Raw genomic sequence first — 27,609 nt, forward strand, 5'->3', positions numbered from 1 at the left:
TCCCCCCACCCCGCTCCTCACAGCACAGCCCCTGACTGCCCGGGGAGAGCCCCCTGCTGCCCCCTGCCCCGCTCCCCACAGCACAGCCCCTTGCTGCCCCCCACCCCGTCCCCCCACCCCGCTCCCCCACAGCACAGCCCCCTGCTGCCCCCCACCCCGTCCCCCCACCCCGCTCCTCACAGCACAGCCCCTGACTGCCCGGGGAGAGCCCCCTGCTGCCCCCCGCCCCCTCCCCACAGCACAGCCCCCTGCTGCCCCCCACCCCGTCCCCCCACCCCGCTCCCCACAGCACAGCCCCTGACTGCCCGGGGAGAGCCCCCTGCTGCCCCCTACCCCGTCCCTCCACCCCACAGCACAGCCCCTGACTGCCCGGGGAGAGCCCCCTGCTGCCCCCCGCCCCGCTCCCCACAGCACAGCCCCTTGCTGCCCCCCACCCTGTCCCCCCACCCCACTCCCCACAGCACAGCCCCCTGCTGCCCCCCACCCCGTCCCCCCACCCCACTCCCCACAGCACAGCCCCTGCTGCCCCCCACCCCGTCCCCCCACCCCCCTCCCCACAGCACAGCCCCTTGCTGCCCCCCACCCCCCTCCCCACAGCACAGCCCCTGACTGCCCGGGGAGAGCCCCCTGCTGCCCCCCACCCCGTCCCCCCACCCCACAGCACAGCCCCTGACTGCCCGGGGAGAGCCCCCTGCTGCCCCCCGCCCCGCTCCCCACAGCACAGCCCCTTGCTGCCCCCCACCCCGTCCCCCCACCCCGCTCTCACAGCACAGCCCCTGACTGCCCGGGGAGAGCCCCCTGCTGCCCCCGCCCCACAGCACAGCCCCCCCAGTCATGGGACGAGTTCTCTCTTTTCATGGGCCTCCCAGCCGGGCCATCCAGCAGGGGCTGGGAACCGAACCTTTATTTACAGGGACGTGGGGGGGGGCTCCTGTCCCTCCATGAGGGGCAGCCGGCGGCTGGGGGCTGGGGATAGGCTGGGGTCCCCCCGGCCCCCCTCAGATGAAGCCCAGCCCCTCCTCGGCCAGCTTCTCCCGCAGCCAGGGCAGCACGGTGAAGAGGTTCAGGTGGAAGTCGCGGGCGTAGGCCGGGGCCTTGCGCTTGGGCTGCTTGCAGACGTCGAACACCCCCCAGCTGATCACGCCCACCTGGGGAGGGAAGGGGGCAGTCAGGGGCGGCCATTTGTGTAGGACCCACCAGAACCCCAGGGACAGCTCCCCTGATTGGCAGAAGGCAAGGACTGAGAAGGGGGGGCCTGTCCGTCTAGGGGGTGGTCGCTCCCACCCGGCCCCAGGGCGGGGACTGGCTGGCTCAGAGGGGTGGGGCCTGTCCCCTCCAGGGGGCGCCGGCTCCCCCGGGGCAGGGATGGGGGGCAGCTCTCACCTGGAAGAAGCGTTTGCCCTTGGGGATGATGAGGGGGCCTCCAGAGTCGCCTGCGGGAGGAAGAAGATGGTTAGAGGGAGCTGGGGGGGGAGCGGGGAGGTCGTGGCCGGGAGCTGGGGGATCCCTGCTGCTGGCCAGGGGTTGACAGTTGGGGCTGGAGGGATCCTAGCCCGGGGGGGATGTGAGGATCTGGGGGGTGGCTGGGGGAGATTTGGGGGCTCTGGGGGAAGCCCAGGGTGGGGGGGCTGTGAGGATCCAGGGGGCCCCTGGGGGGAATCCCAACCTGGGGCCAGTGGGGAGCCGGGGGCTGAGTGGGGGAGATTCGGGGGCCCCTGGGGGATCCCCCCCGGGGGGCAGCGCTCACCCTTGCAGGTGTTGGGGTCTACGACGGGGTCGATCCCCCCGGTGCAGAGGAATCGGGGCGTCACCACCTGCTTCACGTCCGTCACGTTGACGTAGATCGGCGCCTTCTTCGCGTCGGCTTCGCAGGCTGATCTCTGGGGGCAGAGGGAGGCTCAGCACCGCGGGGCCCCCCCACGCCCCCGGGGGCTCCCACCGCCCCGAGACACCCCCGGGGGCGCCCCCCGCCTGGCATAGGGCACCCCACTGAGCCCGCCCCGCAGCTCCCCCGGCCTGCAGGGGCCAGCCCGGCTGGGGGGGGCGAGGCAGGGGGCCTGTCCCCTCTCGGGCGCCCGCTCCCACCCGTCCCGGACGCCGGGGTCCCTCACCTTGACACCGTTCTTGATGTTCACGTGTTTCCGCTCCAGCTTCTTCCTGTCCTCGTGCACGAAGAGCGCCGGGATCTCGCCCACCGTCAGCAGCAGCCGCTCTAGGGGCCCAGCGAGACTCAGGGCTGCGGGGCCAGAGGGAGGGGCACCCGCGGCGCTGGGGGGGCAGGGGGCTGCAGCTTGGGAATGAGGGGCACCAGCAGGGGGCTGCGGGGCAGGAGTGAGGGGCACCGGCAGCTCTGGGGGTGGGGGCAGGGGGCCGCAGGGCGGGAGCAAGGGGCCGCGGGGCGGGCGCGAGGGGCCCTGGGGGGCCGCGGGGCTGGCACGAGGGGCACCGGGTGGCAGGAGGCCACGGGGCGGGAGCGAGGGGCCCCGGGGGGGCCGCAGGGTGGGAGCAAGGGGCCCCGGGGGGGGCGGGGGCCGCGGGCGGGAGTGAGGGGCACCGGGGGGGCAGGAGGCTGCGGGGCGGGGAGCGAGGGGCACTGGGGGGGCCGCGGGGGGGCCTCTCTTACTGTGGTCGTTGCAGGTGGTCTGCGGGTGGGCTTTGCGCAGGGCGCGGGTGGTGCCCTCCGTGCAGGGCAGGCAGATGGGCCTGTGGGGGGCAGCAGAGGGTCAGCGGGTGGCTGGGGGGCCGGCAGGGGAGGGGCCCCGGACCCCCACTCACCGGGAGTCGAAGGAGAACTTGACCTTCTGGGTGAGTTTCAGCAGGGCCACGTCGTAGTCGTAGAACTCGGGGATCCCGGCCCCCTTGAGCTTCCCGATGTTGTACTGGGGGTGACTCCAGAGTCCGGCCACCCTGTTCACCGAGGTCGCCTTCCCTGGGGGAGAACCCAGGCGTCCGGCTCCGTCCCCAGCTCGCACCCCTCCCCGAGCCAGGGGAGAACCCAGGCGTCCGGCTCCGTCCCCAGCTCGCACTCCCGCCCCCGTCCCCGAGCCAGGGGAGAAGCCAGGCGTCCGGCTCCGTCCCCAGCTCGCACCCCTCCCCGAGCCAGGGGAGAACCCAGGCGTCCGGCTCCGTCCCCAGCTCGCACCCCTCCCCGAGCCAGGGGAGAACCCAGGCGTCCGGCTCCGTCCCCAGCTCGCACTCCCGCCCCCGTCCCCGAGCCAGGGGAGAAGCCAGGCGTCCGGCTCCGTCCCCAGCTCGCACCCCTCCCCGAGCCAGGGGAGAACCCAGGCGTCCGGCTCCGTCCCCAGCTCGCACTCCCGCCCCCGTCCCCGAGCCAGGGGAGAAGCCAGGCGTCCGGCTCCGTCCCCAGCTCGCACCCCTCCCCGAGCCAGGGGAGAAGCCAGGCGTCCGGCTCCGTCCCCAGCTCGCACCCCTCCCCGAGCCAGGGGAGAACCCAGGCGTCCGGCTCCGTCCCCAGCTCGCACCCCTCCCCGAGCCAGGGGAGAACCCAGGCGTCCGGCTCCGTCCCCAGCTCGCACCCCTCCCCGAGCCAGGGGAGAACCCAGGCGTCCGGCTCACCCATGTCCACGGTGATCCAGTGGGCCCGGTCGTCGATGTTGAAGCAGTGGGCGGCCGTGAGGACGAAGTACTCGGAGACCAGGGCCCCCTTGCAGGACTCCAGCCCCTTCCCGGGGCGCTGCGGAGGGAGGGGGGTGAGGGTGCCGCCGGGGGGGCATGGGGGGAGACCGGCCCCGGGGGCGGGGGGGGCCGAAGCCGGGATCCCGTGGGGGGGCCCAGCAGCCGGGTAGTGGGCGCAGCCTGACTCAGGGACCCCGGCATGAGAGGGCGGCTCCCCCACCCAGCTGGTGCCCCATTACCCCAACCCCCGGCCCCCCATAACCCCCCCTCCCCCGGTGACCTTCCCAGCCCACCCCCTTCGCCTCCAGCTCCCTCTTCCCCCAGAGCTTCGAGGCCCACACGCCCCCCCACCCAGCACCCCTGTGCCCCACCCCCACATGCCCCACACGCCCCCCCACCCAGCACCCCACACGACCCCCCCACTCACGGCGATTTTGATGCTGACGTGCCAGGGGTTTTTCTGGTGGTCCTCGGCCTTCTCGAACTCCCAGCCCAGCCCGCACATGCTCAGCGTCTCGCTCTCGTCTGGGGGGAGACGGGGTCAGGACGCCTGGGTTCTCTCCCAGCCCGGGGTGGGGAGTGGGGTCTAGTGCCCAGAGCGGGGATGAGGTGCCTGATGCCGGGGTTCCCAGAGGGGGTGGGGGGCTGGGAGCCGGACGCCGGGGGTCCCGGGAGATGGGAGAGAGGGGGCTGGGGAGCTGGTCGCCGGGGGTCCCGGGAGATGGGAGAGAGGGGGCTGGGGAGCTGGTCGCCGGGGGTCCCGGGACAGAGGGGGCCAGGGAGCCGGACGCCGGGGGTCCCGGGAGATGGGAGAGAGGGGGCCGGGGAGATGGTCGCCAGGGGTCCCGGGGCAGAAGGGGCCGGGGAGCCGGACGTCCCGGGATATGAGAGAGAGGGGGCCAGGGAGCCGGACGCCGGGGATCCTGGGACAGAGGGGGCCGGGGAGCCGGATGCTGGGGGTCCCGAGAGAGGGGGCCGGGGAGCCGGACGCCGGGGGTCCCGGGGCAGAGGGGGCCAGGGAGCCGGATGCCGGGGGTCCCGGGGCAGAGAGGGCCGGGGAGCCGGACGTCCCGGGATATGAGAGAGAGGGGGCCGGGGAGCCGGACGCCGGGGGTCCCGGGGCAGAGGGGGCCGGGGAGCCGGACGCCGGGGGTCCCGGGAGATGGGAGAGAGGGGGCCGGGGAGCCGGACGCCGGGGGTCCCGGGGCAGAGGGGGCCGGGGAGCCGGACGCTGGGGGTCCCGGGAGATGGGAGAGAGGGGGCCGGGGAGCCGGACGCCGGGGGGTCCCGGGGCAGAGGGGGCTGGGGAGCCGGACGCTGGGGGTCCCGGGGCAGAGGGGGCCGGGGAGCCGGACGCTGGGGGTCCCGGGAGATGGGAGAGAGGGGGCCGGGGAGCCGGACGCCGGGGGTCCCGGGGCAGAGGGGGCCGGGGAGCCGGACGCTGGGGGTCCCGGGAGATGGGAGAGAGGGGGCCGGGGAGCCGGACGCCGGGGGTCCCGGGGCAGAGGGGGCCGGGGAGCCGGACGCCGGGGGTCCCGGGGCAGAGGGGGCCGGGGAGCCGGACGCTGGGGGTCCCGGGAGATGGGAGAGAGGGGGCCGGGGAGCCGGACGCCGGGGGTCCCAGGGCAGAGGGGGCCGGGGAGCCGGACGCCGGGGGTCCCGGGGCAGAGGGGGCCGGGGAGCCGGATGCCGGGGGTCCCGGCGTACCGATCATGTCGTGGAAGGCCTTCTGCAGGTCCTCGATGTCCCGCATGTGGAAGACGTGAGTCTCGTGGTCCTTCTTGGAGGCCAGCTCCGCGATGTTCACCTGGTTCACCAGGGCCCCGATCCCGAACACGTAGATATCTGTGTGGGGGGGTGAGCTGGGCTGGTGGAGACCCCATGGAACCCCCCCGCCGGCCCTCCCCCCCATGGAGCCCCCCCAGAGCCCCTCACCAACCTCACATCCCTCCCCTATGGCCCTCCCCACCCACATGGACCTCCCACCAGAGTCCCCCATGGACCCCTCTTGCCGACCCCATGTCTCTCCCCCATGGATCTCCCCACCCCCATGGACTTCCCCCCCCCCAGAGCCCTCCACAGACCCGCATCCCGACCCAACCCCTATGGACCTCCTCCCCGGTGGAGCCCCACATTGACCCCAGCCCTATGGATCTCCCCTTCGCAGCCCCTCATGGACCCTCAATGGTCTGCCCCACTCCTGCGGCCCCCCCAGGCCCGGGCCTCCCTCACCCAGGTAGTCCTCGCGGGGGTTGCGGCTGTCCCAGCCAATGCTCAGAAGCTCCCGGATCTGCCCCACCACCGGCACCGGGGAGCCCCCCATGTTGGTGTTCCCTGGGGGGAAGAGGAGAGTGAGGGGGGAGGGGGTTGGGCACCGGTGGGGGCTGTGGGAGGGGTGGGGGGCTCTGGTCCAGAGGCTGAGGGGCTGCCTGGAGCCAGGGAGCTTCGGGGGATAGGGGGGTTGGGGCTTCAGTGGGGCTGGGCAGGGCATAGGGAACTCTAGAGGTGTTCGGGGGTACAGGGGCTCTGGGGGGTTCAGGGCCCAGAGGGGTTTGGGGATACAGAGGGGTTGGGGGTCTCACCGTCTGTCATGAGGATCAGCACGTGGCAGGTGGAGTTGGGGTATGGGGAGTTCAGGGGTACAGGAGGGTTTGGGGTATGGGGGTACAGGGAGGTTTGGGGTACAGGGGGAGTTGGGGGGTCTCACCGTCCATCATGAGGATCAGCACGTGGCAGGTGGAGTTGGGGTACGGGGGTGTTCAGGGGTACCGGGGGTTTGGGGGTTCGGGGGTTCGGGGTCTCACCGTCCGTCATGAGGATCAGCACGTGGCGGGTGGAGTTGGGGTACGGGGGTGTTCAGGGGTACAGGGGGTTCGGGGGGGTTTGGGGTCTCACCGTCCGTCACGAGGATCAGCACGTGGCGGGTGGAGTTGGGGTACGGGGGGGTGCAGGGGGTTTTGGGGTTCGGGGGGTTCGGGGGTTCGGAGTCTCACCGTCCGTCATGAGGATCAGCACGTGGCGGGTGGAGTTGGGGTACGGGGGTGTTCAGGGGTGCAGGGGGTTGGGGGGTTCGGGGGTTCGGGGTCTCACCGTCCGTCATGAGGATCAGCACGTGGCGGGTGGAGTTGGGGTACGGGGGTGTTCAGGGGTACAGGGGGTTCGGGGGGGTTTGGGGTCTCACCGTCCGTCACGAGGATCAGCACGTGGCGGGTGGAGTTGGGGTACGGGGGGGTGCAGGGGGTTTTGGGGTTCGGGGGGTTCGGGGGTTCGGAGTCTCACCGTCCGTCATGAGGATCAGCACGTGGCGGGTGGAGTTGGGGTACGGGGGTGTTCAGGGGTGCAGGGGGTTGGGGGGTTCGGGGGTTCGGGGTCTCACCGTCCGTCATGAGGATCAGCACGTGGCGGGTGGAGTTGGGGTACGGGGGTGTTCAGCGGTACAGGGGTTTTGGGGTTCGGGGGTTTGGGGGTTCTGGGGGTTCGGGGTCTCACCGTCCGTCATGAGGATCAGCACGTGGCGGGTGGAGTTGGGGTACGGGGGTGTTCAGGGGTACAGGGGTTTGGGGGTTTGGGGGTTTGGGGTCTCACCGTCCATCATGAGGATCAGCACGTGGCGGGTGGAGTTGGGGTACGGGGGTGTTCAGGGGTACAGGGGTTTGGGGGTTCGGGGGTTTGGGGGTTTGGGGGTTTGGGGTCTCACCGTCCATCATGAGGATCAGCACGTGGCGGGTGGAGTTGGGGTACGGGGGTGTTCAGGGGTACAGGGGTTTGGGGGTTTGGGGGTTTGGGGTCTCACCGTCCATCATGAGGATCAGCACGTGGCGGGTGGAGTTGGGGTACGGGGGTGTTCAGGGGTACAGGGGTTTGGGGGTTCGGGGGTTTGGGGGTTTTGGGGTTTGGGGTCTCACCGTCCATCATGAGGATCAGCACGTGGCGGGTGGAGTTGGGGTACGGGGGTGTTCAGGGGTACAGGGGTTTGGGGGTTCGGGGTTTGGGGGTTCGGGGGTTCGGGGGTTCGGGGTCTCACCGTCCGTCATGAGGATCAGCACGTGGCGGGTGGAGTTGGGGTACGGGGGTGTTCAGGGGTACAGGGGTTTGGGGGTTCGGGGTTTGGGGGTTCGGGGGTTTGGGGGTTCGGGGTTCGGGGGTTCGGGGTCTCACCGTCCGTCATGAGGATCAGCACGTGGCGGGTGGAGTTGGCGACGGGCGCCACCTTGTGGCCGCGCCGCAGCTCGTCCTGCTCCTGCTGGATCACCATGTTGAGCACGGCCTGGAGCGCGGCCCGCGTGTTGGTGCCGCTCCGCAGCTTGTGGCCTGGGGGGGCGCGGGGGGGTCAGGGCGGCCGGGCCCCCCGCGGCCACCCCCCGAGCCCCCGCGTCCCCCCCCGAGCCGCCTGCAGCCCCCCCACAGTGACCCCCACGGAGCCCCCCACAGCACCTGCAGTGACCCCCCCAAGAGCCCCTGCCCCCATGTCCCCCCAAGACCCCCACCGAGCCGCCTGCAGCCCCCCCACAGTGACCCCCACGGAGCTCCCCACAGCACCTGCAGTGACCCCCCAAGAGCCCCTGCCCCCATGTCCCCCCAAGACCCCCACCGAGCCGCCTGCAGCCCCCCCACAGTGACCCCACGGAGCCCCCAGCCCCCTGCAGCCCCCCCCGAGCCCCCGCCCCCCCGACTCACTGTCGTATTTCAGCTCCCCCAGCTTGGTGCTGACCCAGTCGGCGTCGCTGCTCTGGGGGTCCAAGGTGCTGACCACGATGTGGGGGTCGGTGGCGAAGGTCAGGACCCCGTAGCGGGGAAAGACCCCGTAGCTGGAGATCTGCGGGGGGGGGGGCGAGCGTCAGGGCGGGGGGGGGCCGCGGGGGCACCCATTGGGCACGGGGCAGGTGTCTTGCTGCCCCCCCCCGGGTGAGGGGCTCAGTTATGGGGCACCCTGGGGTTGGGGCTAAGGGTCTGGTTGCGGGGGGTGCACAGAGTTGGGGTGTGGGGAGCGGGTGTGCAGGGGCAGTTGGGGGCCCCCAAGCCCCTGGGCTTGTGGAGGTCCTGGGGGGCTGGGGATTGTGAGGTCTGTGGGGGGTGGCCAGGGAGGGTGGCGGGTATGGGGGGAGCTGGAAGGCCCCACGGGTGCTGGCGTTGGGGATATTGGGGGGCTTAGGGGCTGCCCAGGCTGCTGGGGGCTTTGGGTGGCTGGTGAAGGTGGGGGGGCCTGAGGTGCTGAGCTTTTGGGGGGCTGGGGACTTTGGGGTGCCCGAGGTGTTTTTTTGGGGGGCAGGAGGTTGGGGTTCCCAGGGGATTTGGGGGGTGCCGGGGTTTGGGGGGCGGGTCCCCACCTTCTCGATGAGCTGGACCAGGGCGTCGCGGGCGAGGGAGAAGTTGCCCTCCCCCACGCTGTCGGAGGCGTCCAGCACCAGGTAAATGTTCATGGACCCGCCGGCCTCGATCCGGATCTTGCGCTTCACGTTCTCCGCTGGGGGGGCGGGAGGTCAGCGCCGGCCGGACCCCCCTCCGCCCTCCCACGCACCCCAGCCGGATGCCCCCCTGCTGCACCCCCACGCCCCCTGGCAGAGCCCCCCCACACCCCCACACCCCCCGGCAGGGCTTCCCGCCCCCTCCCCCAGCAACCAGGCAGGCCTCTCAGCCACGGCCCCCCAGCTGCCCCCCCCATGCCCATCCTGACCCCCCCCCCGCACAACAAACTCCCTATTCCTGCCCCCCGGCCTGTGATCCCCCAACTCCAGCAGGCTGCCCTCCCCCCTCAAACTGTGATCCTCCCTCAGCTCCCCGGCCTCCCCCCCCCTGAACCCCCCCCCCACACGTGACTCACAGGTGGACCGGTTCGGATCGGCCACCTCCACGGTCTCCGAGAGGGAGGCGATGAACGTGGAGGCCACTTCCTCGGGGGTGTCGTAGGTGGACGGGTCTGGGGGGGCAGGAAGAAATGGGGGGGGCTGAGAAACTGGGGGTCACTCCCCCACACCGCCCCCTCCCCCGTTCCCCCCCACGCCGCCCCCTCCCCCGTTCCCCCCATCTCATCACCTCGACACTGCGGTTCTGTCCCGCTCCAGGCTCCGGACTCCTGGCAGGTCCGTTCTTTGGACCCGAACATGACGAGCCCCCGGGCGCACCGGTACCGGACCCGATCCTCCACCCGGTACTGCTGCCCGTCCTTCATCGCCCCGATGGGGATGCCGGGATCCGGGCACTGGCCCTCTGCGGGGAGAGGGGGTGTCAGCATGTCAGCCCCTGCTGGGGGGTGTGGGCCCGTGTCAACCCGTGTCGGGGGTGTGGGCCCCAGCTGGGGGGTGTCGGCCCGTGCCAAGCCGTGTCGGGGCGTGTGGGCCCGTGTCGGGGCGTGTCCGGGAGCGTCAGCCTGGCTTGGGGCGTGCTCGCCCGTGTGGACCCCTGTCGGGGCGTGTCCGGGAGCGTCAGCCTGGCTTGGGGCGTGCTCGCCCGTGTGGACCCCTGTCGGGGCGCGTTGGCCCAGGTCGGGGCCTGCCCGAGCACGCGGCTCCCCCCTCACCTCCGTCGTCGCAGATGGCCGTCCCGCGGCTCCACTTCCCGTTGGGCAGGCAGGTGCGGACGGGGGGCCCGCGCAGCGTGTACCCCTCGAAGCACTCGAAGGTCAGAGTCTGGCTGATGTTGTAGCGGGGCTGGCGCGGGTGGAAGTGCCCGTTGTCGAACTCCAGCGGGCCCAGGCACTGGATCGCTGCGGGGACAGGGGGGCGGTCTGTCCCGGGACCCCCCCCCCCGGCACCCGGACCCCCCCCCCGCACCCGGACCCCCCCCGGCCTCCCCCGGCACCCGGACCCCCCCCCGCCTCCCAGACACCCCCCCGCCTCCCGCGGCATCCGAACCCCCCCCCGGCTCCCCGCCTCCCCCGGCATCCGAACCCCCCCCCGGCTCCCAGACACCCCCCGGCATCCGGACATCTCCCCCGGCCCCCCGCCTCCTCCGGCACCCGAACCCCCCCCGGCACCCGGACACCCCCCCGGCCTCCCGCCTCCCCCGACATCCGAACCCCCCCCCCGCCTCCCCCGGCATCCGAACCCCCCCCCAGCTCCCAGCCCCTCCCCGGCCCCCGGACACCCCCCACGGCCCCTCGCCTCCGCACGGGATCCGAACCCCCCCCGGCTCCCGGACACCCCCCCGGCCCCCAACCCCCCCCAGCTCCCAGGCCCCCCCCATGGCCCCCAGCCTCCCCTGGCCCCGCACCTCTGCACTCGGCCTTGGCGAAGGGGCGGCCGTCGCGGGCTCTCAGGGGGCTCCAGCGGCTGTCGGCGCGGCACTGGCGGACCGGCGTGGGGTAGGGGAACTGCCCCTCGGGGCACTGGTAGACCAGCACCTGCCCCTCCCGCTGCAGCTTGGCCGAGCCCCCCACGATCGGCGCCGCCTGGGGGTCGCAGCTCGGGGCGTCGCTGGCGGCCGTGCCTGGGGTGGGGTGGGACACCAGAGTGTCAGGGCAAAGCCAGGGACCCCCCCCGCGCCCGGCCATTGGTGTGGGGCCCCCCCAAATATCCCCCCCGTCCAGCCAGGGGGCGCCCGGCCATTTGCGTGGGACCCATAAAAACCCACCTGCCGGGCAGGGGCAATATGTGTCGGACCGACCCCAATTATCCCCCTTTCTGACCGAGTCCCGGGGTGGGGGGCGGGACTGGCTGGCAGGGGGGTCCAGCCAGGCTGGGGGCCCTGAGCTGGGAGGGGCTGGCTGGGTTGGGGGGCTGGGCTGGGGAGGCCCCTGCGTGGGGCTGGCTGCGCTAAGGAGCCTGGTTAAGGGGCTGAGTTGAGGGCCGGGTTGTGGGGCTGCCGGGGGGGCAGTTGGGGGGCGGGGGGACCCACCGAGGCTCAGCGCCATGAGCCAGGCGAGCAGTGGGGCTGCGGGTCCCATCGCTTCGTGCGTCCGTGCGGGGCTGAGCGGAGCCGGGTCTGGCCGAGCCCCGCTGCCCTGGGGCGGGGCTGGGGGGCGGCTCTGGGGCAGGTGCTCGGAGGGAGGGGGAGGGGTTGTGGGGGCAAGTGGCGGAGGGAGGGGGTTGAGGGGGACCTGGGGGGCGGGGGGGGGTCTGTCTCTGCCAGTTCCCGCTGCCCCTTGCGAAACCTGCCCTGTAGCGTGTCTGGGAAATGACGGGGGGGGGGGGGCGGTCTGAGGGGAATTGGCGGGGGGGGGGGGGGGCGGGGAATGAGCCAGCATCAGGAGGGGGATCAAGGGTGGGGGCACATGGAGGCGGGGGGATCCCTTCCCCCCCAGCCCAACTGGCCAGCTGACTTTTGGGAAATGCCCCCCCCCCATTAATTCCCCTCCCGAATTATTCCCCTCCCTAAATAAACTTCCGCTTTCCTGCACCGGCCGCCAGCTGCCCCTGGCCCGGGGCCAAACCGCGGGCGGGGGGGGCACCCACTGCCTTTCCTAAGAACTGGCAGCTTCGGTCGGGTAAAGGAGGGTGAGAAGAGAACCCAGGAGTCCTGGCTCCCAGCCTCCCACTCCAATCCCACCCCAGACACGCAGCAAGCACATGGGGGGCCCAAGTCCAAGGTCTGTATTTGTATACAGGGGGGTCACGGCCCCCAGCGCCCTCCCCCTTCCACTCCCTGCCCCCAGTCTGGCTGAGAACCACCCGTTCACCCCTGTCCTGGGCCTGCCTGCCTGGGGAGGGGAGTCAGACCCCTGGAGAAGGGAATGAGATAAGAGGGCACTGCTGTGGAGAAGCTCACAGCACTGGGGGGGGTGCCCGACTGGGGGCACTGCCAGGGGGAAGCTCGCAGCCCTGGCCAGGGGCACTGCTGTGAGGAAGCTCACAGTGCTGGGGTGCCCAATCAGGGGCACTGCCATGGGGAAGCTCACAAACCTGGGTTGCCTGGCAAGAGGCACTGCTGTGCGGAAGCTCACAGCCCTAGGGTGCTGTCACAGAGGGTGGGGGAGTCAGGGCCCTGCACCCCCCATTTCCTGCGATTCCCCAGGACTCTCATCCAGCCGGCGAAACAGAAGGTTTATTAGACGACAGGAACATGGTCCAGGTGCAGAGAACAGGACCCCTCAGCCGGGTCCATGTTGTGGGGGAGCCTGGACCCCGGTGCTGGGCCTTCCCCCCCCAGCCCTGGGCCTTCCCCCCCAGCCCCGGGCTTTCCCCTGCAGCCGCCCCCCCCCGCGTTTCCCCAGCCAGCTCCACACTGAAACTCTCCCCCCCCTCCTCCGGCCTTTGTCTTTCCCGGGCCAGGAGGCCACCTGATCTCTCCGTTCTCCAGCCCCTTCAGCTGGCACCTTGCCGGGGAGGGGCCCAGGCCATCAGCGGCCAGGAGACGGGGTGTCGGCCAGTCTCGGTGCAGACACCATCCCACCCCCTTGTCGCACCACCTAGAGACTTAGGAAATGCCTAGGGGAAACTGAGGCACCCACACAGTATTCAGAGAAAACATTAAAACATTCCCACTTCGTCACAGGAGCACGGCTGGGGGCACTGCTGTGGGGAAGTTCACAGCCCTAGGGTACACAGCCAGGGGTACTGCCATGTGGAAATTCACAACGCTGGGAGATGCCCAGCTGAGGGCACTGCCATGGGGAAGCTCGCAGTGCTGGGGGGATGTGCGGCCGGGGGCACTGCCATGGGGAAGCTCGCAGCGCTGGGGGGATGTGCGGCCGGGGGCACTGCCATAGGGAAGCTCGCAGCGCTGGAGGCCGGGGCAGGAAAAAGGCGGGGGGCACAAACCAGACAGAGACCCCAGTTAGCAAACACTCTGTTATTGTGGGGGCAGGCGCAGGCCGTGGGGGGCAGCGGGGGGTCCCCGCTAGGGGATAAAGGTCTCTCTGTCCTTGCCCCCCAGGTGCCGGAGCAGCCAGTCCTGCACCCTGAAGAGGCTGACGTAGAAGTCGCGGGGGACGTGGCCCCGGGGGGGTAGCCTCCTGGTCACCTCCTCGTTCTTCTTCGGCCTCAGCAGGCACGGGTTGTAGGTGCCCCAGCTCACCACGCCCACCTGGGGAGACAGACACGGGGATGGGACCCAGGCATCTGGGACAACTCCCCCCACCTGCACAGCTCCCAGCCCCGGGGACAGAGAGGATGGGACCCAGGCGTCCGGGCAAGAAAGCCAGGGGGAGGGGCTTACCAACCTGGAAATACCTCTTCTTCTTCTCCAGGAACAACCCCCCGCCAGATTCACCTGTGGGGGAAACCAGAACTCAGACCCACAGGGGACAGACCCTGTTCCCTGCCCCCTGAGCCCACCAGGCCCTGCCCTGGGGCCGGAGGAAGCCGGCGCCCCCCAGAGTGGACAGGCCCCTGCCCCGTTCCCCGCCCCCCTGAGCCAGCCACTCCCTGCCCTGGGGCCGGGGGGAGCCGGCGCCCCCCAGAGGGGACAGGCCCCTGCCCCATTCCCCGCCCCCCTGAGCCAGCCAGTCCCTGCCCTGGGGCCGGGGGGAGCCGGCGCCCCCCAGAGGGGACAGGCCCCTGCCCCATTCCCCGCCCCCCTGAGCCAGCCAGTCCCTGCCCTGGGGCCGGGGGGAGCCGGCGCCCCCCAGAGGGGACAGGCCCCTGCCCCATTCCCCGCCCCCCTGAGCCAGCCAGTCCCTGCCCTGGGGCCGGGGGGAGCCGGCGCCCCCCAGAGGGGACAGGCCCCTGCCCCATTCCCCGCCCCCCTGAGCCAGCCAGTCCCTGCCCTGGGGCCGGGGGGAGCCGGCGCCCCCCAGAGGGGACAGGCCCGTGCCCCATTCCCCGCCCCCCTGAGCCAGCCAGTCCCTGCCCTGGGGCCGGGGGGAGCCGGCGCCCCCTAGAGGGGACAGGCCCCTGCCCCATTCCCCGCCCCCCTGAGCCAGCCAGTCCCTGCCCTGGGGGAGCCGGCGCCCCCCAGAGGGGACAGGCCCGTGCCCCATTCCCCGCCCCCCTGAGCCAGCCAGTCCCTGCCCTGGGGCCGGGGGGAGCCGGCGCCCCCTAGAGGGGACAGGCCCCTGCCCCATTCCCCGCCCCCCTGAGCCAGCCAGTCCCTGCCCTGGGGGAGCCGGCGCCCCCCAGAGGGGACAGGCCCGTGCCCCATTCCCCGCCCCCCTGAGCCAGCCAGTCCCTGCCCTGGGGCCGGGGGGAGCCGGCGCCCCCTAGAGGGGACAGGCCCCTGCCCCATTCCCCGCCCCCCTGAGCCAGCCAGTCCCTGCCCTGGGGCCGGGGGGAGCCGGCGCCCCCCAGAGGGGACAGGTCCCATGTCACCTTTGCAGGTAGAGGCCTCCTCTGAGCCGCCGCTGGCCTCCTGCCCGGAGCAGAGGAACCGGTCGGTCACCACCTGGGACACGTGTGACACGTTGGCGTAGATCATGTCACGCTGGATGGCACCCGCAATGCACGAAGGGCGCTGGGGGCGAGAACCAGGGCTTAGCTGGGCGCCAGGACTCCTGGGTTCTCTCCCAGCTCGGGCGGGGGGGGGGGTCCGGGACTCCTGGGTTCTCTCCCAGCTCGTAACCGTGATTCGAGGGGCTCCGAAGCCGTGAGGTGTTTTGTGGACAATTCAGGAATTAGCTGGCCGGAGCCGGGGGTCTTGGTGCTGGGGAAAGAGGAGATCCCCTGCCCCCCACGAACGGCCCAGCGCACGGTGAGACCGGCGGGGAGCTGCTGCGGCCCGACTCCCCTGCCCGGCTTCTGGAGCTCAACAACGGGATCAAATCGGTTTCTAAGCCACGTCCTGTAGCTGCCGTTACCCGCCTCCGGTCAGCCCGTCCTCTTCACCCCCCTAAACCCCTCTCTGCTGCTCCGTGCCGGGCGCGATTCAGGGGGCTCTCCGGCGCGGGGGACGACGGGTCTGTCCGAGGACGTCGGGGTTTCTCCGGCGGGGCGCGGGGGACGACGGGTCTGTCCGAGGACGTCGGGGTTTCTCCGGCGGGGCGCGGGGGACGACGGGTCTGTCCGAGGACGTCGGGGTTTCTCCGGCGGGGCGCGGGGGACGACGGGTCTGTCCGAGGACGTCGGGGTTTCTCCGGCGGGGCGCGGGGGACGACGGGTCTGTCCGAGGACGTCGGGGTTTCTCCGGCGGGGCGCGGGGGACGACGGGTCTGTCCGAGGACGTCGGGGTTTCTCCGGCGGGGCGCGGGGGACGACGGGTCTGTCCGAGGACGTCGGGGTTTCTCCGGCGGGGCGCGGGGGACGACGGGTCTGTCCGAGGACGTCGGGGTTTCTCCGGCGGGGCGCGGGGGACGACGGATCTGTCCGAGGACGTCGGGGTTTCTCCGGCGGGGCCCGGGGGACGACGGATCTGTCCGAGGACGTCGGGGTTTCTCCGGCGGGGCCCGGGGGACGGGTCTGTCCGAGGACGTCGGGGTTTCTCCGGCGGGGCCCGGGGGACGGGTCTGTCCGAGGACGTCGGGGTTTCTCCGGCGGGGCCCGGGGGACGGGTCTGTCCGAGGACGTCGGGGTTTCTCCGGCACGGCGCGGGGGACGGATTTGTCCGAGGACGTCAGGTTTCTGCCGCCCGCTCGCATGTGTGGGACGCGCTGCTGTTGACCTCCAGCCTCGCTCTTTGGCCCGCCTGGGAACCGCGCTCTGGTTCGTTCAGATTTGATGGCATTTTGCTGACGCCTAAAAATCTTGTGTGAGAATGAGCGGGCGGGCCGGCCCCGTGTCCGCGGTTCTGCGTGCGGCTGCCGTGGTGAGACCCGCGCGGCTCCGGTGAGCCCCGGCCCGGCTGACGCTCCGGCAGGGGCTGGCCGGGGATCACTGCGGCAGCCGGGCCGGGGCCGAGCTCGCCCCGCACAGACCGAGCCGGGCTGCCGAGGGACGGACGCCGATCGCACGGAGCAGCCCAACCCTCCGGCCCGGGCTCGGCCCAGCACAACCCCCGCAGCCTGCGGCCTGGTCTCCCCGGGGGAGGTCACCGCGCCGAGAGTGACAAGTGTGTGTGTGTGTCAGGATGTGTGTAAGGGAGACCAGGGTGTGTGTGGTGGGGGGGGTGCGAGGGAGACCGTGTGTGGCGGTGTGCGAGAGAGACTGTGTGAGAGACAGCTCAGCAGAGATCGGGGTGGGGGGGACACCCCGTCAGCCCCCCCAGTTTCTCCCCTGCTGCAAATCCCCCCCAGATGGGGCAGGAACCCTGGGGGGGGCAGAGGGACCCACCTACCGACTTGTTGGTCTTGATTTGCACGTTTAACCTCTCGCTGCTCAGGGAGACGAAGTGGGCGGGGACCCGCTCCAGGCCCAGCAGCTCCAGCTCTGCAGGGCAGACAGCCAGGTCAGGGCAGGACGCCTGGGTTCCCTGGAAGGGCAGCAGGGGCCCCCCCACGCCCTCAGCCCTGCCCCCCGAGCCGGCCGCCTCTGCCCACAGCCTGGAGCGGCGCCCCCCACGCCCTCCTGCCCCTGCCCGCGGAGCCCGGTGCCGCGAGACGCTCCCTGGTCCGCCAGCCTCGAGGGACGCACGGGGCGATCGTGTGCCCCCCAGCAAGGGGCGGGCGTGGCCCCTGGGACGTCGCACGCACCGTGATCCTTGCACGTCGTCCCCTGGGGCATCTTCAGAGCTCGGTTCGCTCGCTTCGTGCAGGGCAGGCAGATGGGTCTGGGGAGGAGAGAGACGGGCGCTGAGCTGGGGCCAGATCAGGACCGGCGCCCCCTAGAGGGGACAGACCCCTGCCCCATTCCCCGCCCCCCTGAGCCAGCCAGTCCCTGCCCTGGGGGGCAGATGGGAGCCGGCGCCCCCTAGAGGGCCCCGGCCCCGGCTCCGCTCCCCGCCCTCTCTCCCCAGGAGGGGGCGCTCACCTGACCTGCCCCGAGAACTGCACGGCCTTCTGCAGTCTGATCAGGGACACGTCGTAGTCGTAGTATTCTGGGATGCCCTGGCCGGCCTTGGCCGTGACGTTGTAGCTCGGGTGATCGATCCTGCTCTGGATGGGGATCTCCACCGTCCCTGCCCCGAGACACAGCCTCAGCCCTGGCCCAGCCCCACGGCCGCCCCTCACAGCCCGGGGACGGGCCCCCACCCTGGACGCTCCTCCTCGGGACATGGGGCTGGCAGCAGACTGGGGGCTGGGTTCGAGTCTGTACCCAGGGACTTCCCCCCTGCCTGGTCTCCTGGGGCCCTGGGGGGACGGTGCCCGCAACAGGGAGTGCGTCGGGGTACGTGGGGTGGGTCTGACTCGGCCACGAGTCCAAACAGCTGCCGCCAGCCGCCCCCCCGGACCCTGCCCACAGCTCCGGGCGCCCCCTCAGGAAAGCGAAGGGGGCAGAGAAGGGAACAGAACTGATTCAGGGGCTGGTCCGTGCACCTGGGCCCGTTCAGCTTGGGAAAGAGATGACTGAGGGGCTGTGAACCGGGCCGGCTGGAGAGTGGGACCAGGGGAGCGTTATTCACCCCTTCCCGGAACGCCGGAACCAGGGGGCAGGCGAAGAAGTGACCAGGCAGCGGGCTCCAAATCCACACAAGGCGTCGCCCAGCATGCCAACAACCTGTGGAACTCACTGCTGGAGGGTGCTGTAAGGCCAAAGCTCCTGGAGGATGGGTCTGTGGGTGGCTACGAGCCGGGATGGGCAGGGACGCCGCCCCGTGGCCCAAGTTCCCAGCCCTCGGACTGCCAGAGGCTGGGACTGGCCGGCAGGACGGCTCACTCGCTCATTGCCCTGCTCTGTTCATTCCCCTTGTCGGCCCATGAGGCCGTTCTCCTGCCCGTCAGCGGGACCTGGGCGAGCCGAGGCGCCAGGCTGGGCTTTCACAAGCCATTGCCCAGGGGCCGGGCGGGGGCGCGGCGAGGGGAACGAAGCGCTCGGGTCAGAGCTGAGAAAAGGTTGCGTGCTGCGGGACAGGGGGAAAAGGGCCAAGGGGAGACCCGTGCCGGAGGCGACTCTGCCAGCGGGCGCGTGCCGGGAAAGAGGCTAGTGGTTAGAGCGCTGGGAGCCAGGACGCCTGGATTCTCTCCCAGCTCTGGGAGCGGAGTGGGGCCAGGTGGGTTAGAGAGGAGGGCTGGGAGCCAGGACTCCTGGGTTCCAAGGGCCGAGTGCTGTGCAGGGTCCCTTACCCACTTTTACCCTCCAGAGGGACGTGTCTGTCACCTGGTTGAAGCAGTGTGCGGCCGTCAGGACCCACGAGTCAGAAACCAGGGACCCCCGGCACGACGCGCCTGTCGTCCCCTACGGACAGGGAGAGGGGCCAATGCAGGGAGGGGCTGTGGGAGGAATGCCTCCTCTCCCAACACTGCTAGGGGGACCAGCAGTGCTCACAGCCCCCGGGGAGGGAGGAAAAAGGACCCAGGCATCCAGGACAGCAGTCCCAGCCTGCAGGGAGGGAGGGAACGGGACCCAGGTGTCTGGGACAGTGGTCCCAGCCCTCGGGGAGGGAGGGAACAGGTGTGACAAAGTGGGACTGTTCTTAATGTTTCCTCTGAATGCTGTAGGGGTGCCTCAGTTTCCCCTAGGCATCTCTTAAGTCTCTAGGGGGTGGGATAAGGGGGTGTCATTGTTGCAGAGCAAAGGGCCAGGGGACATAAATGGCCAACACCCTGTTTCCTGGCAACTGATGGCCTGGGTCCTTCCCCCCTGCAAGGCGAGAGCTGAAGGGTTGGAGAACAAAGGGATCAGGTGACCTCCTGGCCCAGGAAAGGGACAAAGCCCAGAGCAGGGCTGGGCTGGAGGGAGTTTCAGTTTGGGGCTGGCTGGGACATGGAGTGAAGTGCAGACGTGGTTGTCTGGCTCACTGCCCCCAAAATGGACCCAGCTGAGGGGTCCTGTTCTCTGCACCTGCAAGCTCTGTGTTAGACCATGTTCCTGTCGTCTAATAAACCCTCTGTTTTACTGGCTGGCTGAGAGTCACGTCTGACTGCGGAGTTGGGGGGCAGGACCCTCTGGCTTCCCCAGGACCCCGCCTGGGGGGACTCGCTGTGGGAAGCGCACGGAGGGGCAGAGGAGGCTGAATGCTCCGAGGTCAGACCCAGGAAGGTGGAAGCCGGGTGAGCTGTGTGTCCTGCAGACAGGCTGCTCCCAGAGAGGGGACTTCCTCAGAGTCCTGCCCGGCTTCGTAGGAAGGAGTTCCAGAGCCTCGCCTGGGGACTCCACAACAGGACAGCGGTCCCAGCCCGCAGGGAGGGAAGGAGGGAACGGGACCCAGGTGTCCGGGACAGCGGTCCCAGCCCCAGGGAGGGAGGGAACGGGACAGCGGTCCCCCGAAGAGGGCTCAGCAGACAGACCCACCTTGATGACAACGTGCCAGGGGTTCCGCTGCTGGGACGTGGCACTCAGCGAATCGTTTCCTAGCCCGCAGAGATCGTGGATGTTTTTTGGGTCTATGCCATGTCGGGGGAAGAGGGTTAGTCCTCGGGGTCACTGCTTGCCACATCCCTCTGTGTGTCCTCCACATCCTAGGGTCACTGTCCTGGAAGATCCCCAAGCCCACATGGCCCCATAGTCCCAGCAGAGCCCCTGCTCCCTCAGACTGGTGCCCCATGGGAAGAGACCCCCCCGCCCCGGCTTGGTTCCCCTCTGGGAGAGACGCCCCCACCCAGTTCCAAACAGGGAGACATGACACCCCAGTCCTCCTCCTTGGCAGCTTGACTAGACAGCCTGCAAAGACGAGGCCCCCTCGCTGTGACTGGGGGACGCTGCACCCGTCGCATGGGTTGGCCCCTACGTACCCAGGACATCCTCGAACGCAGCCTTGAGATCCTGGCTTGAGTCCATCTTGAAGGCGTGCCTCTCCCCTTCCTTCTTAGAAGCGATCTCATTAAGGCCATCCCAGTCCACCTCCAGCGTCCCAATCCCAAAGGCATAGACATCTAGGAGGCAAGTCAAGGAACTGCATGAGGGCAGCGAGAATCGGAAGGGTTTGGAGCTGGTGTTGAGGATGGAAAGTCACTGGAGAGCCCTGTCCCTGGTCGTGTGGCGTCTACAACCAGCAGTGTGCCCAGAACCAGTTATTAGGGCATTTTGGAACCCAGCCGTGCTTAGAAATGGTGTTGAGGCACCTAGAACAAACAGTGTAAATAGCCCAGCAGCAAGGCACTAGGATGGGTACTGTGGTGCCTAGAATTGGCACAGTGCCTAAAACTTATTACTAGGGCATAAGAAAGGCCATACTTGGTCAGACCAAAGGTCCAGCTAGCCCAGTATCTGGTCTTCTGACAGTGCCCAATGCCAGGTGCTTCAAAGGGAATGAACAGAACTGGTAATCATCAAGTGAGCCATCCCTTGTTGCTCATTCCCAGCTTCTGACAAACCAAGGACCTAGGACCATCTAGGACCTAATAATGCCTAGAACCAGTGTTGAGGTACGTAGAACCCACAGTAGAAGGAATTGGGTAGTGAGGAATAGGGTGCACAGAGGAATTTGGACATTGTAGCATATAAATAAAATTGAATTATTATTATTCATACCTATAACTGGCACCTAGAATCAAGAAAACAGAAAACTTGGTAGCAAATTGAGCAACTCAAAAGTTTAAGTGTGGAACGTCCCTCCCCCTGAACAAAGAAAAATGACCTTTTTGGGCAAAAATTTTCAGCAGGCACTATCTATTTTCAGTTAAAACTGAAAAAAAATGGCAAAATTTGAAAAACACCCAGAAACGCCTGAAAAAAATTCTTAATAAAAGCCTTTGTTGCTTTCATCAAAACTTTTTTGTGGGAAGAAAACTCATTTCATAACCAGGTCTGGTCTCAGGAAAATAGAACAAATGTAGTGGTACCTAGAACCAGCAGTACAAATAACTTGGTGGTAAGCTACTGAGCTGCTTAGGATGGGTGCTGAAGCACCAGATCCTGGTATTGCAGCGCCAAGGAAGATATTGACAAATCTAGAATTGGAAGTGCCAAGATCCTGGAACTGTAGCCACAGCCAAGTAATGAAGCACCTAGAACCGGCATGGAGACACCTAGAACAGGTAGATCACATCAGTGAAGGACTGCAACCATCACTGGCATGTGGAATGGACCCAAGTGTGTTGGCAGACTCACCTAGGTAGTCTTTCCTGTCTGGCTTGATCTCTAGGACATCTTCTATCTTGACAACCGCATCCTTGGGAGATCCTCCCATGTTGTATTTGCCTGAAACAACATCCTATGGGTTAGGAGATATGACCCATTCCCTTCCCCCAAGACAGGGGCACATTGACAATGGGCTATGCAGTTGGGAAGCTTGACCTACACCCACTGAAGGTGGGGTCAGATAACCCTTTCCCTGGCCCCCAAAGAATGGAACAGTTGCTCCTCACCATCTGTCAGCACAATGATGGCATGCCGGATTTTCTTCCACGCATCCGGCTTGCCCGCCCGGTTGAAGGTTTCCTTCTGGAACAGGATCATGTTATACACCTCCAGCAGCGCCGCTCGGATGTTGGTCCCAGTCCCGTTGCCATGATCTGCAAAAGGATAAAATACCCCATATACCTAGAACTGGTGTTAAGGCACCTAGAACCCAGGATATAGTGAAGCATCTGAAACTCATGTGGGGGAGCCTAGAACCAGTAATGACAATAGCTGGAATAGATCTATCTAGAGGCAGTGGAATCTAGAGCTCAATTTCAGAGGTGATGCGTGAGGGGGCATGTGCGAGCACGTTCCTTCCTCCCCCACAGATTTGCTGCTTCGCTTGGACTGAGCATGCTCACATGGACTGAACCTGCTCAGTAACACTGCTGAAGCCAGCTGCCCTCGCTCTGCCCACCCCCATCAGCAGGCATGGGTTGGCTCTGCTGGTGTTGATGCATCTAGAGCCCTAAAGGAGATGCAGCTATTGAAGCTCCTGGAACCTAGAATACCCAGGACTTGTGTTGAGGCGTCTAGAACCAATAATGGGGTTGAGGTGCCTAGAAGCATAGTGCCCACACGTGGTGCTAAGTCATCAAGAACCAACAGCGCCCAGGACTAGTGCTAAGGCAACTAAAATTCTCGTGAGATTAAGGGCTGGTATTGAGGCACCTAGAACTTAACATTTCCTCCCACTCAGTCCCACTCGCATTTCCTTAGTTTGGGGAAATTAGTTCTCTTGAAGCACTAAATATGTATATTTCTGGCTGGGACCGTCTCTGTTTGCTCATATTGAATGCAACAAGGTCATGACCACTGGTCTCTAGGCAACCACTGACTTCCAGTCCAGTGATCAATTCCTCTTTATCTGTCACAGTAAGATCCATAATAGAGTTAGTTCATGGTGGGTGCAATGCTTTCTGAGTTAGCAAATTACATTCTATTATTTTTAGAAACCCTAATGATGGTTTATTACTGGCTTGATGAGACCACCAGCATCCATCTCCCAGTCTGAAGGTAGGTGTTGAGGCATCTAGAACCCAGGTAATACCCAGGGTCCTGCGGCACCTAATACGGGTCGTGGGTGGTATTGAAAGCGCGAGACCCCCATGCATTAGGGAGGCCACACGAAGAGGAAGCATGCAAAACCTTGAAAATTCATCCCCGTCTTTGTCTTTTTGATAACTTCATCTGCTTCAGCAGCTTCAGGATCATAAATGGCAACAATTTTCTTGGGTTTGGTGGCGTAGGAGATCACAGCAAAGCTGGACGCTACTTCAAAGCTGGCAATCTGGAACGGGTGAGAGATAGGGAGGGAACAGGAAACAGAGGAAGAGGAGGACAGCGTATGAGAAAGAACAGGAAAGTGAGCTCTGGCAATGAGAGAGACCTAGACCCAGTGCTGAGGGGCCCAGAGCAGGTGCTGAGGCATTTAAAACCAAAACTGAGACACCTAGAATTTGCAGCACATGTGGCTGGTATTGAATAACCTAGAACCAAGGTGGCGGCACCTAGAACTTGCAATGCCCATAAGCTGTCACTGTAGGTAGACTCAGCCTATGAGCACCTGGAACTTGCAGCAGCCATATAAGGCAGTGAGATTCCTAGAACGGGGGAGAGGCACCTACAACTTGTAGCACTCATTGTTGGCACTGGAATACCTAGATTTGATGTGTGAGAAGCTACAATCTGCAGTGCTCATGGCTACCACCGAGATACTGAGAACAGGCATGCAGGCATCTAGAGACTGTAGCATTCATGGCTGGCCTGCGGCATGTACCGCCTGCGCACAAGCCCCGAGAACAAGCAGCGTCCATGGCTGGCGTTGACGTACCTAGAACCAGCAGGCATGTGCATAGAACTTGTGTCACCCATGTCTGGCAGTGAAGAACCTTTGAGCTGACATACAAGTACCCAGAACTTGCAGCATCCACAATGGACATTGAGGCGCCCAGAACCATTGTAGAGACCCCTAGAAAAACCGCAGCAGCCATGGCTGGTGTTGAGGTGCTTAGAACCAATGCTGGGACATAGTTCCTGACAGCGGAGCTGCCACCCCTACCCCGGACTCACCCGGTCCACAATGTTCTCCACCCATTCCTTGAAGATCTGGAAGCTTTCTTTGTTGACACTCTTCGAGGAGTCCACCAGCAGGTAGACGTTAAGGAAGCTGTCGTCGCTAAGAATGAGCCTGCGGCCCAGGAACGTTGCTGGGCAGGGGAACCGGGAGGGGTTATTTGCACCATCCTGGGGAGGGGGATCCCCCCCGTGCGCACCACCTCCCTTACACCACGTAGTACCAACCCCTACTCCCTCAATTCCCTCCTCCCCCACTGCCTCTTGCTACCCCATGAGTTACCCCCATCTCTTGGGCTCCCACCCCTGCCACATCCTCTTCGCCCCGCAGAGACCACCCTCTCCCCCTGGTCCCCACCCCCTCAGAATCCCCCCCAGACTCCCCAGTGCCTGCCCCCCCCCACACTCCCAGGCAGACTCACGTGTCTTTAGGATGGAGGTGTTGAGGCTGGAGGAGGCCGAGGAGCTGGCCAAGCCCAAGACGTTGGAGAAGGAGGCTCCGAACTCGGCCCCGACGTCCTCCACCCGGTCGTAGGAGAAAGGGGCTGTGCGGGCAGGGGGGAAGCGGGGCCCCCATTAGCCAGGCAGCACGGAGCACGGCGCCGGAGGTGTGGGGGAGACAGAGGGTCAAGGAGGGAAGGGGAGGGAGATCCTGGGCAGATGGTGGGGAGTTGCGGAGCGGGGTGAAGGAGCTGCAGGGATGAGAGAACCTGGAGGGGGTAGAGGGCCAGAAGGGGGAGCCCTGGGCCACGGATGGGGGGGAGGGGAGGAGGGAAGGGATGGGGTGGCGGGGAATCACTCACCTCTGCAGCTGGGCTCGGCCCCCGACCACTCCCCGGCCTCCGTGCAGATGCGCTGGGCAGAGCCCACCAGAGACAGCCCTGGCTGGCAGCGGTAGGAGACCCGCTCGCCCAGCCGGTACCGGCTGCCACTCTTCGTCGTCCCCGCTGGCACCCCGGGGTTGGGGCAGTGCTCAGCTGGGGGGAGAGAGAGGTGAGAACGGCCCCCTGAATCCCTCAGTTTCCGACCCCCCAGGACCCACCTCCACCCCTGAGCCCCCTGGGGACATGGGGGTTCTTGGGGGATACAGGGGATATGGGGGTCCTCACCTCCATCGTCGCAGGCGGGGGTGCCCCCATCCCAGTGCCCGTTCCCCTGGCAGATGCGCTGGGCTGGCCCCCGCAGCGTGTACCCGTCCAGGCACTCGAAGGTCAGGACGCTGCCCACGGGGTAGGATGCCCGGCGCGGCTGGAACGAGCCGTTCTCAAACGCCAGCTGCGCCGGGCAGCGGATCTCTGAAACCAGAATGGAACCTGAGTGGAGAGAACCCAGGAGTCCTGGCTCCTGGCCCCCCACCCCTCCAGCCCACTCGACCCCACTCCCCTCCGAGAGCTGGGGATAGGCTCCCAACCCCATCCCGCGCTAAACGCCAGCCCCCACTCCCCTTCCAGAGAACCCCGGTGTCCGGGCACCCCGTACCTCTGCAGAGCGGCTTGGTGGAGACGGAGCCTCTCGGGGTACGGAGCGTGGTCCAGCGCCCGTTGTCCTGGCAGAGGCGGCTGCCCAGGGGGTAGGGGTAGAAGCCCGGGGGGCAGGAGTAGGTGAGCACGCTGCCCCGGCGGTACCCGTCCGACAGGGCGAATGTGCCATTGCGGATGGCCACGTCCTGGCCACAGGAGGGCGCTGCCTCCTCGGGGGGCTGCGCCCAGGCACCTGGGGGAGACGGGGAACACGCAGGGACCAAGGGAGGAGAGAGAGAGATTTGGAGGAAAAGGGAGAGAGAAAAAAAGAACAGAGACGAGACAGAGGGAAGGAAAGAAAAAGGGAATGAGAAAAAACGAAAGAGAGAGAGAAGGAAGGAGAGACTGGTAAGGGGGGGAGAGAAAGAAAGAACAGAACGAACAGGGGAATGAGAGAAAGACAGAACGAGGCGGCTTGCGAGAGGGGGAAAAGGCAGGAAGAGGGATGGAGGCAGAAGACGGGAGGAGAGAGGGCGGGATGGGCAGCAGGATGGGGGGACAGGAAAAGGGGAACGAGAAACAGGCCCAGTGAAGGAGTGCGGGGAGGATGTTTCAGTCCCACCCCCCCCCCTGAGTTCGACCCCCCCTCAAACTCCCTCCCCATCCCTCGCCCGCCCCATCCCTGGTGGGCTCTGCACCCCCCCCCCCGTACCTGGGTGGAGGGCGAGCAGGAGGAGAGCGCAGAGGGAGGGGGCCATGGTGGTTCCTGGGGGGGACCCGCGCACCTGCTCCTGGCCCCGGCTGCTCTCCTATGGGGACCCTCCCCTGTGGGGCCAGGCCCAGCCTCAGGCCCCTCCCTCTCCAGGCGAAAGGGCTGGGCTCTTGCCCCCCCCGCCCCTCTGCTCAGGGCTGGCAGCGTTCCCGAGGGAGAAGGGGCGGGGGTCTGGCCTTGCGGCCCCCAGGGTCAGGGTCTGTTTGTTTTCGTGACACGCACGGGGCTGCACAAACAAGGGCTCATTTCCCGGATCCCCGGTTAATGGGTACAGGATTAGTGAGCCCCGAGCCAGCCCCGCGGCCCCGCCCCCGCCGGGAGAGAACCCAGGAGTTTGGGCCCCCCCCCGTCTGCTCTAACCACCACACTCTACTCCCCGCCCCTGCCGGGAGAGAACCCAGGAGTCCGGGCCCCCCCCCGTCTGCTCTAACCACCACACTCTACTCCCCGCCCCTGCCGGGAGAGAACCCAGGAGTCCGGGCCCCCCCCCGTCTGCTCTAACCACCACACTCTACTCCCCGCCCCTGCCGGGAGAGAACCCAGGAGTCCGGGCCCCCCCCCGTCTGCTCTAACCACCACACTCTACTCCCCGCCCCTGCCGGGAGAGAACCCAGGAGTCCGGGCCCCCCCCCGTCTGCTCTAACCACCAGACCCCACTCCCCGCACCCGCCGGGAGAGAACCCAGGAGTCCGGGCCCCCCCCCGTCTGCTCTAACCACCACACTCTACTCCCCGCCCCTGCCGGGAGAGAACCCAGGAGTCCGGGCCCCCTCCCGTCTGCTCTAACCACCAGACCCCACTCCCCGAACCCACCGGGAGAGAACCCAGGAGTCCGGGCCCCCTCCCGTCTGCTCTAACCACCAGACCCCACTCCCCGCACCCGCCGGGAGAGAACCCAGGAGTCCGGGCCCCCTCCCGTCTGCTCTAACCACCAGACCCCACTCCCTGAACCCACCGGGAGAGAACCCAGGAGTCCGGCCCCCCCCCCGTCTGCTCTAACCACCACACCGCACTCCCCACCCGGAGAGAACCCAGGAGTCCGGGCCCCCAGCCCCCTCCACGTTCAGAGTGGGAGATGGGGGAGGGGCACGTTTGTGTGTGGGGGGGTGGTTTCCATGGTGATTTTATGGGTAAAAAATGTCCCTCGCCCCCCCGCCCATGTGGTGCTTGGCGCCGCGTGATGACGTCACTGTTCTTAAAGGGGAGGACGCGAAAGGGAGAATTAAAGGGGCCCCTGGATGGAGAAGTAGCCACCAAATCCCCAAGTGCCCCCAGCTCCCAGAATGCACTGGGGCTGCCCCCCACGTACCCCCATATCCCATGATGTACCAGGGCCACCTCCGCCCAATGCACCCCGGTATCCCACAATGCACCAGAGCCTTGCCCTGCCACACACCCCCGTGTGCACTGGGGTTATCTCCCCCCCCAACAATCCCCCATATTCCAGGATGCACTGGGCCATCGCCCCCAACAATCCCTATATC

The 27,609-nt window shown here is 67.5% G+C and overlaps 2 protein-coding genes across 2 annotated transcripts; both read right to left on the reverse strand.

Annotated features, from left to right (window-relative positions):
• Nucleotides 1-851: 851 nt before the first annotated feature.
• On the reverse strand, nucleotides 852-11,518 carry CFB (complement factor B). The gene is made up of 18 exons (XM_073326925.2): nucleotides 11,470-11,518; nucleotides 10,846-11,061; nucleotides 10,154-10,339; nucleotides 9,670-9,843; nucleotides 9,458-9,553; nucleotides 8,964-9,100; nucleotides 8,314-8,452; nucleotides 7,795-7,947; nucleotides 5,869-5,970; nucleotides 5,344-5,481; nucleotides 4,064-4,161; nucleotides 3,577-3,694; nucleotides 2,776-2,929; nucleotides 2,624-2,703; nucleotides 2,112-2,212; nucleotides 1,748-1,880; nucleotides 1,384-1,433; nucleotides 852-1,148 (listed from the first exon to the last, which is right to left on the reverse strand). Exons 1-18 carry the CDS (start codon nucleotides 11,516-11,518, stop codon nucleotides 999-1,001), a joined length of 2,274 nt encoding a protein of 757 aa, XP_073183026.2. The 3' UTR covers nucleotides 852-998.
• A 1,829-nt stretch (nucleotides 11,519-13,347) lies between these two features.
• On the reverse strand, nucleotides 13,348-26,454 carry LOC140904545 (complement C2). Its single transcript, XM_073326942.2, has 18 exons — nucleotides 26,067-26,454; nucleotides 25,374-25,607; nucleotides 25,004-25,189; nucleotides 24,698-24,871; nucleotides 24,317-24,439; nucleotides 23,892-24,028; nucleotides 22,968-23,109; nucleotides 21,785-21,931; nucleotides 21,528-21,617; nucleotides 20,210-20,350; nucleotides 19,770-19,861; nucleotides 18,602-18,713; nucleotides 17,349-17,496; nucleotides 17,072-17,148; nucleotides 16,717-16,808; nucleotides 14,820-14,961; nucleotides 13,733-13,782; nucleotides 13,348-13,596 (listed from the first exon to the last, which is right to left on the reverse strand). The coding sequence occupies exons 1-18, from the start codon at nucleotides 26,110-26,112 to the stop codon at nucleotides 13,411-13,413; spliced, it is 2,319 nt and encodes a 772-aa protein (XP_073183043.1). The 5' UTR covers nucleotides 26,113-26,454; the 3' UTR covers nucleotides 13,348-13,410.
• Between the last annotated feature and the right edge of the window lie 1,155 nt (nucleotides 26,455-27,609).

Source organism: Lepidochelys kempii, chromosome 14 (genome assembly GCF_965140285.1).
Source record: "Lepidochelys kempii isolate rLepKem1 chromosome 14, rLepKem1.hap1, whole genome shotgun sequence".
Classification (NCBI taxonomy): domain Eukaryota; kingdom Metazoa; phylum Chordata; order Testudines; family Cheloniidae; genus Lepidochelys; species Lepidochelys kempii.

Excerpts from the sequence above, each read along its gene's own strand:
- LOC140904545 (XM_073326942.2), bottom strand. The coding sequence starts at position 26,112 with ATGGCCCCCTCCCTCTGCGCTCTCCTCCTGCTCGCCCTCCACCCAG. Across the intron at positions 25,608-26,066 it reads CCTGCTCGCCCTCCACCCAG|GTGCCTGGGCGCAGCCCCCC; the intron begins GTACGGGGGGGG and ends CGTCTCCCCCAG. Across the intron at positions 19,862-20,209 it reads TGCGTTCGAGGATGTCCTGG|ACCCAAAAAACATCCACGAT; the intron begins GTACGTAGGGGC and ends GACATGGCATAG.
- CFB (XM_073326925.2), bottom strand. The coding sequence starts at position 11,518 with ATGGGACCCGCAGCCCCACTGCTCGCCTGGCTCATGGCGCTGAGCCTC. Across the intron at positions 9,101-9,457 it reads CGATCCGAACCGGTCCACCT|CGGAGAACGTGAAGCGCAAG; the intron begins GTGAGTCACGTG and ends CCGCCCCCCCAG. Across the intron at positions 1,881-2,111 it reads ACATCAAGAACGGTGTCAAG|AGATCAGCCTGCGAAGCCGA; the intron begins GTGAGGGACCCC and ends CTCTGCCCCCAG.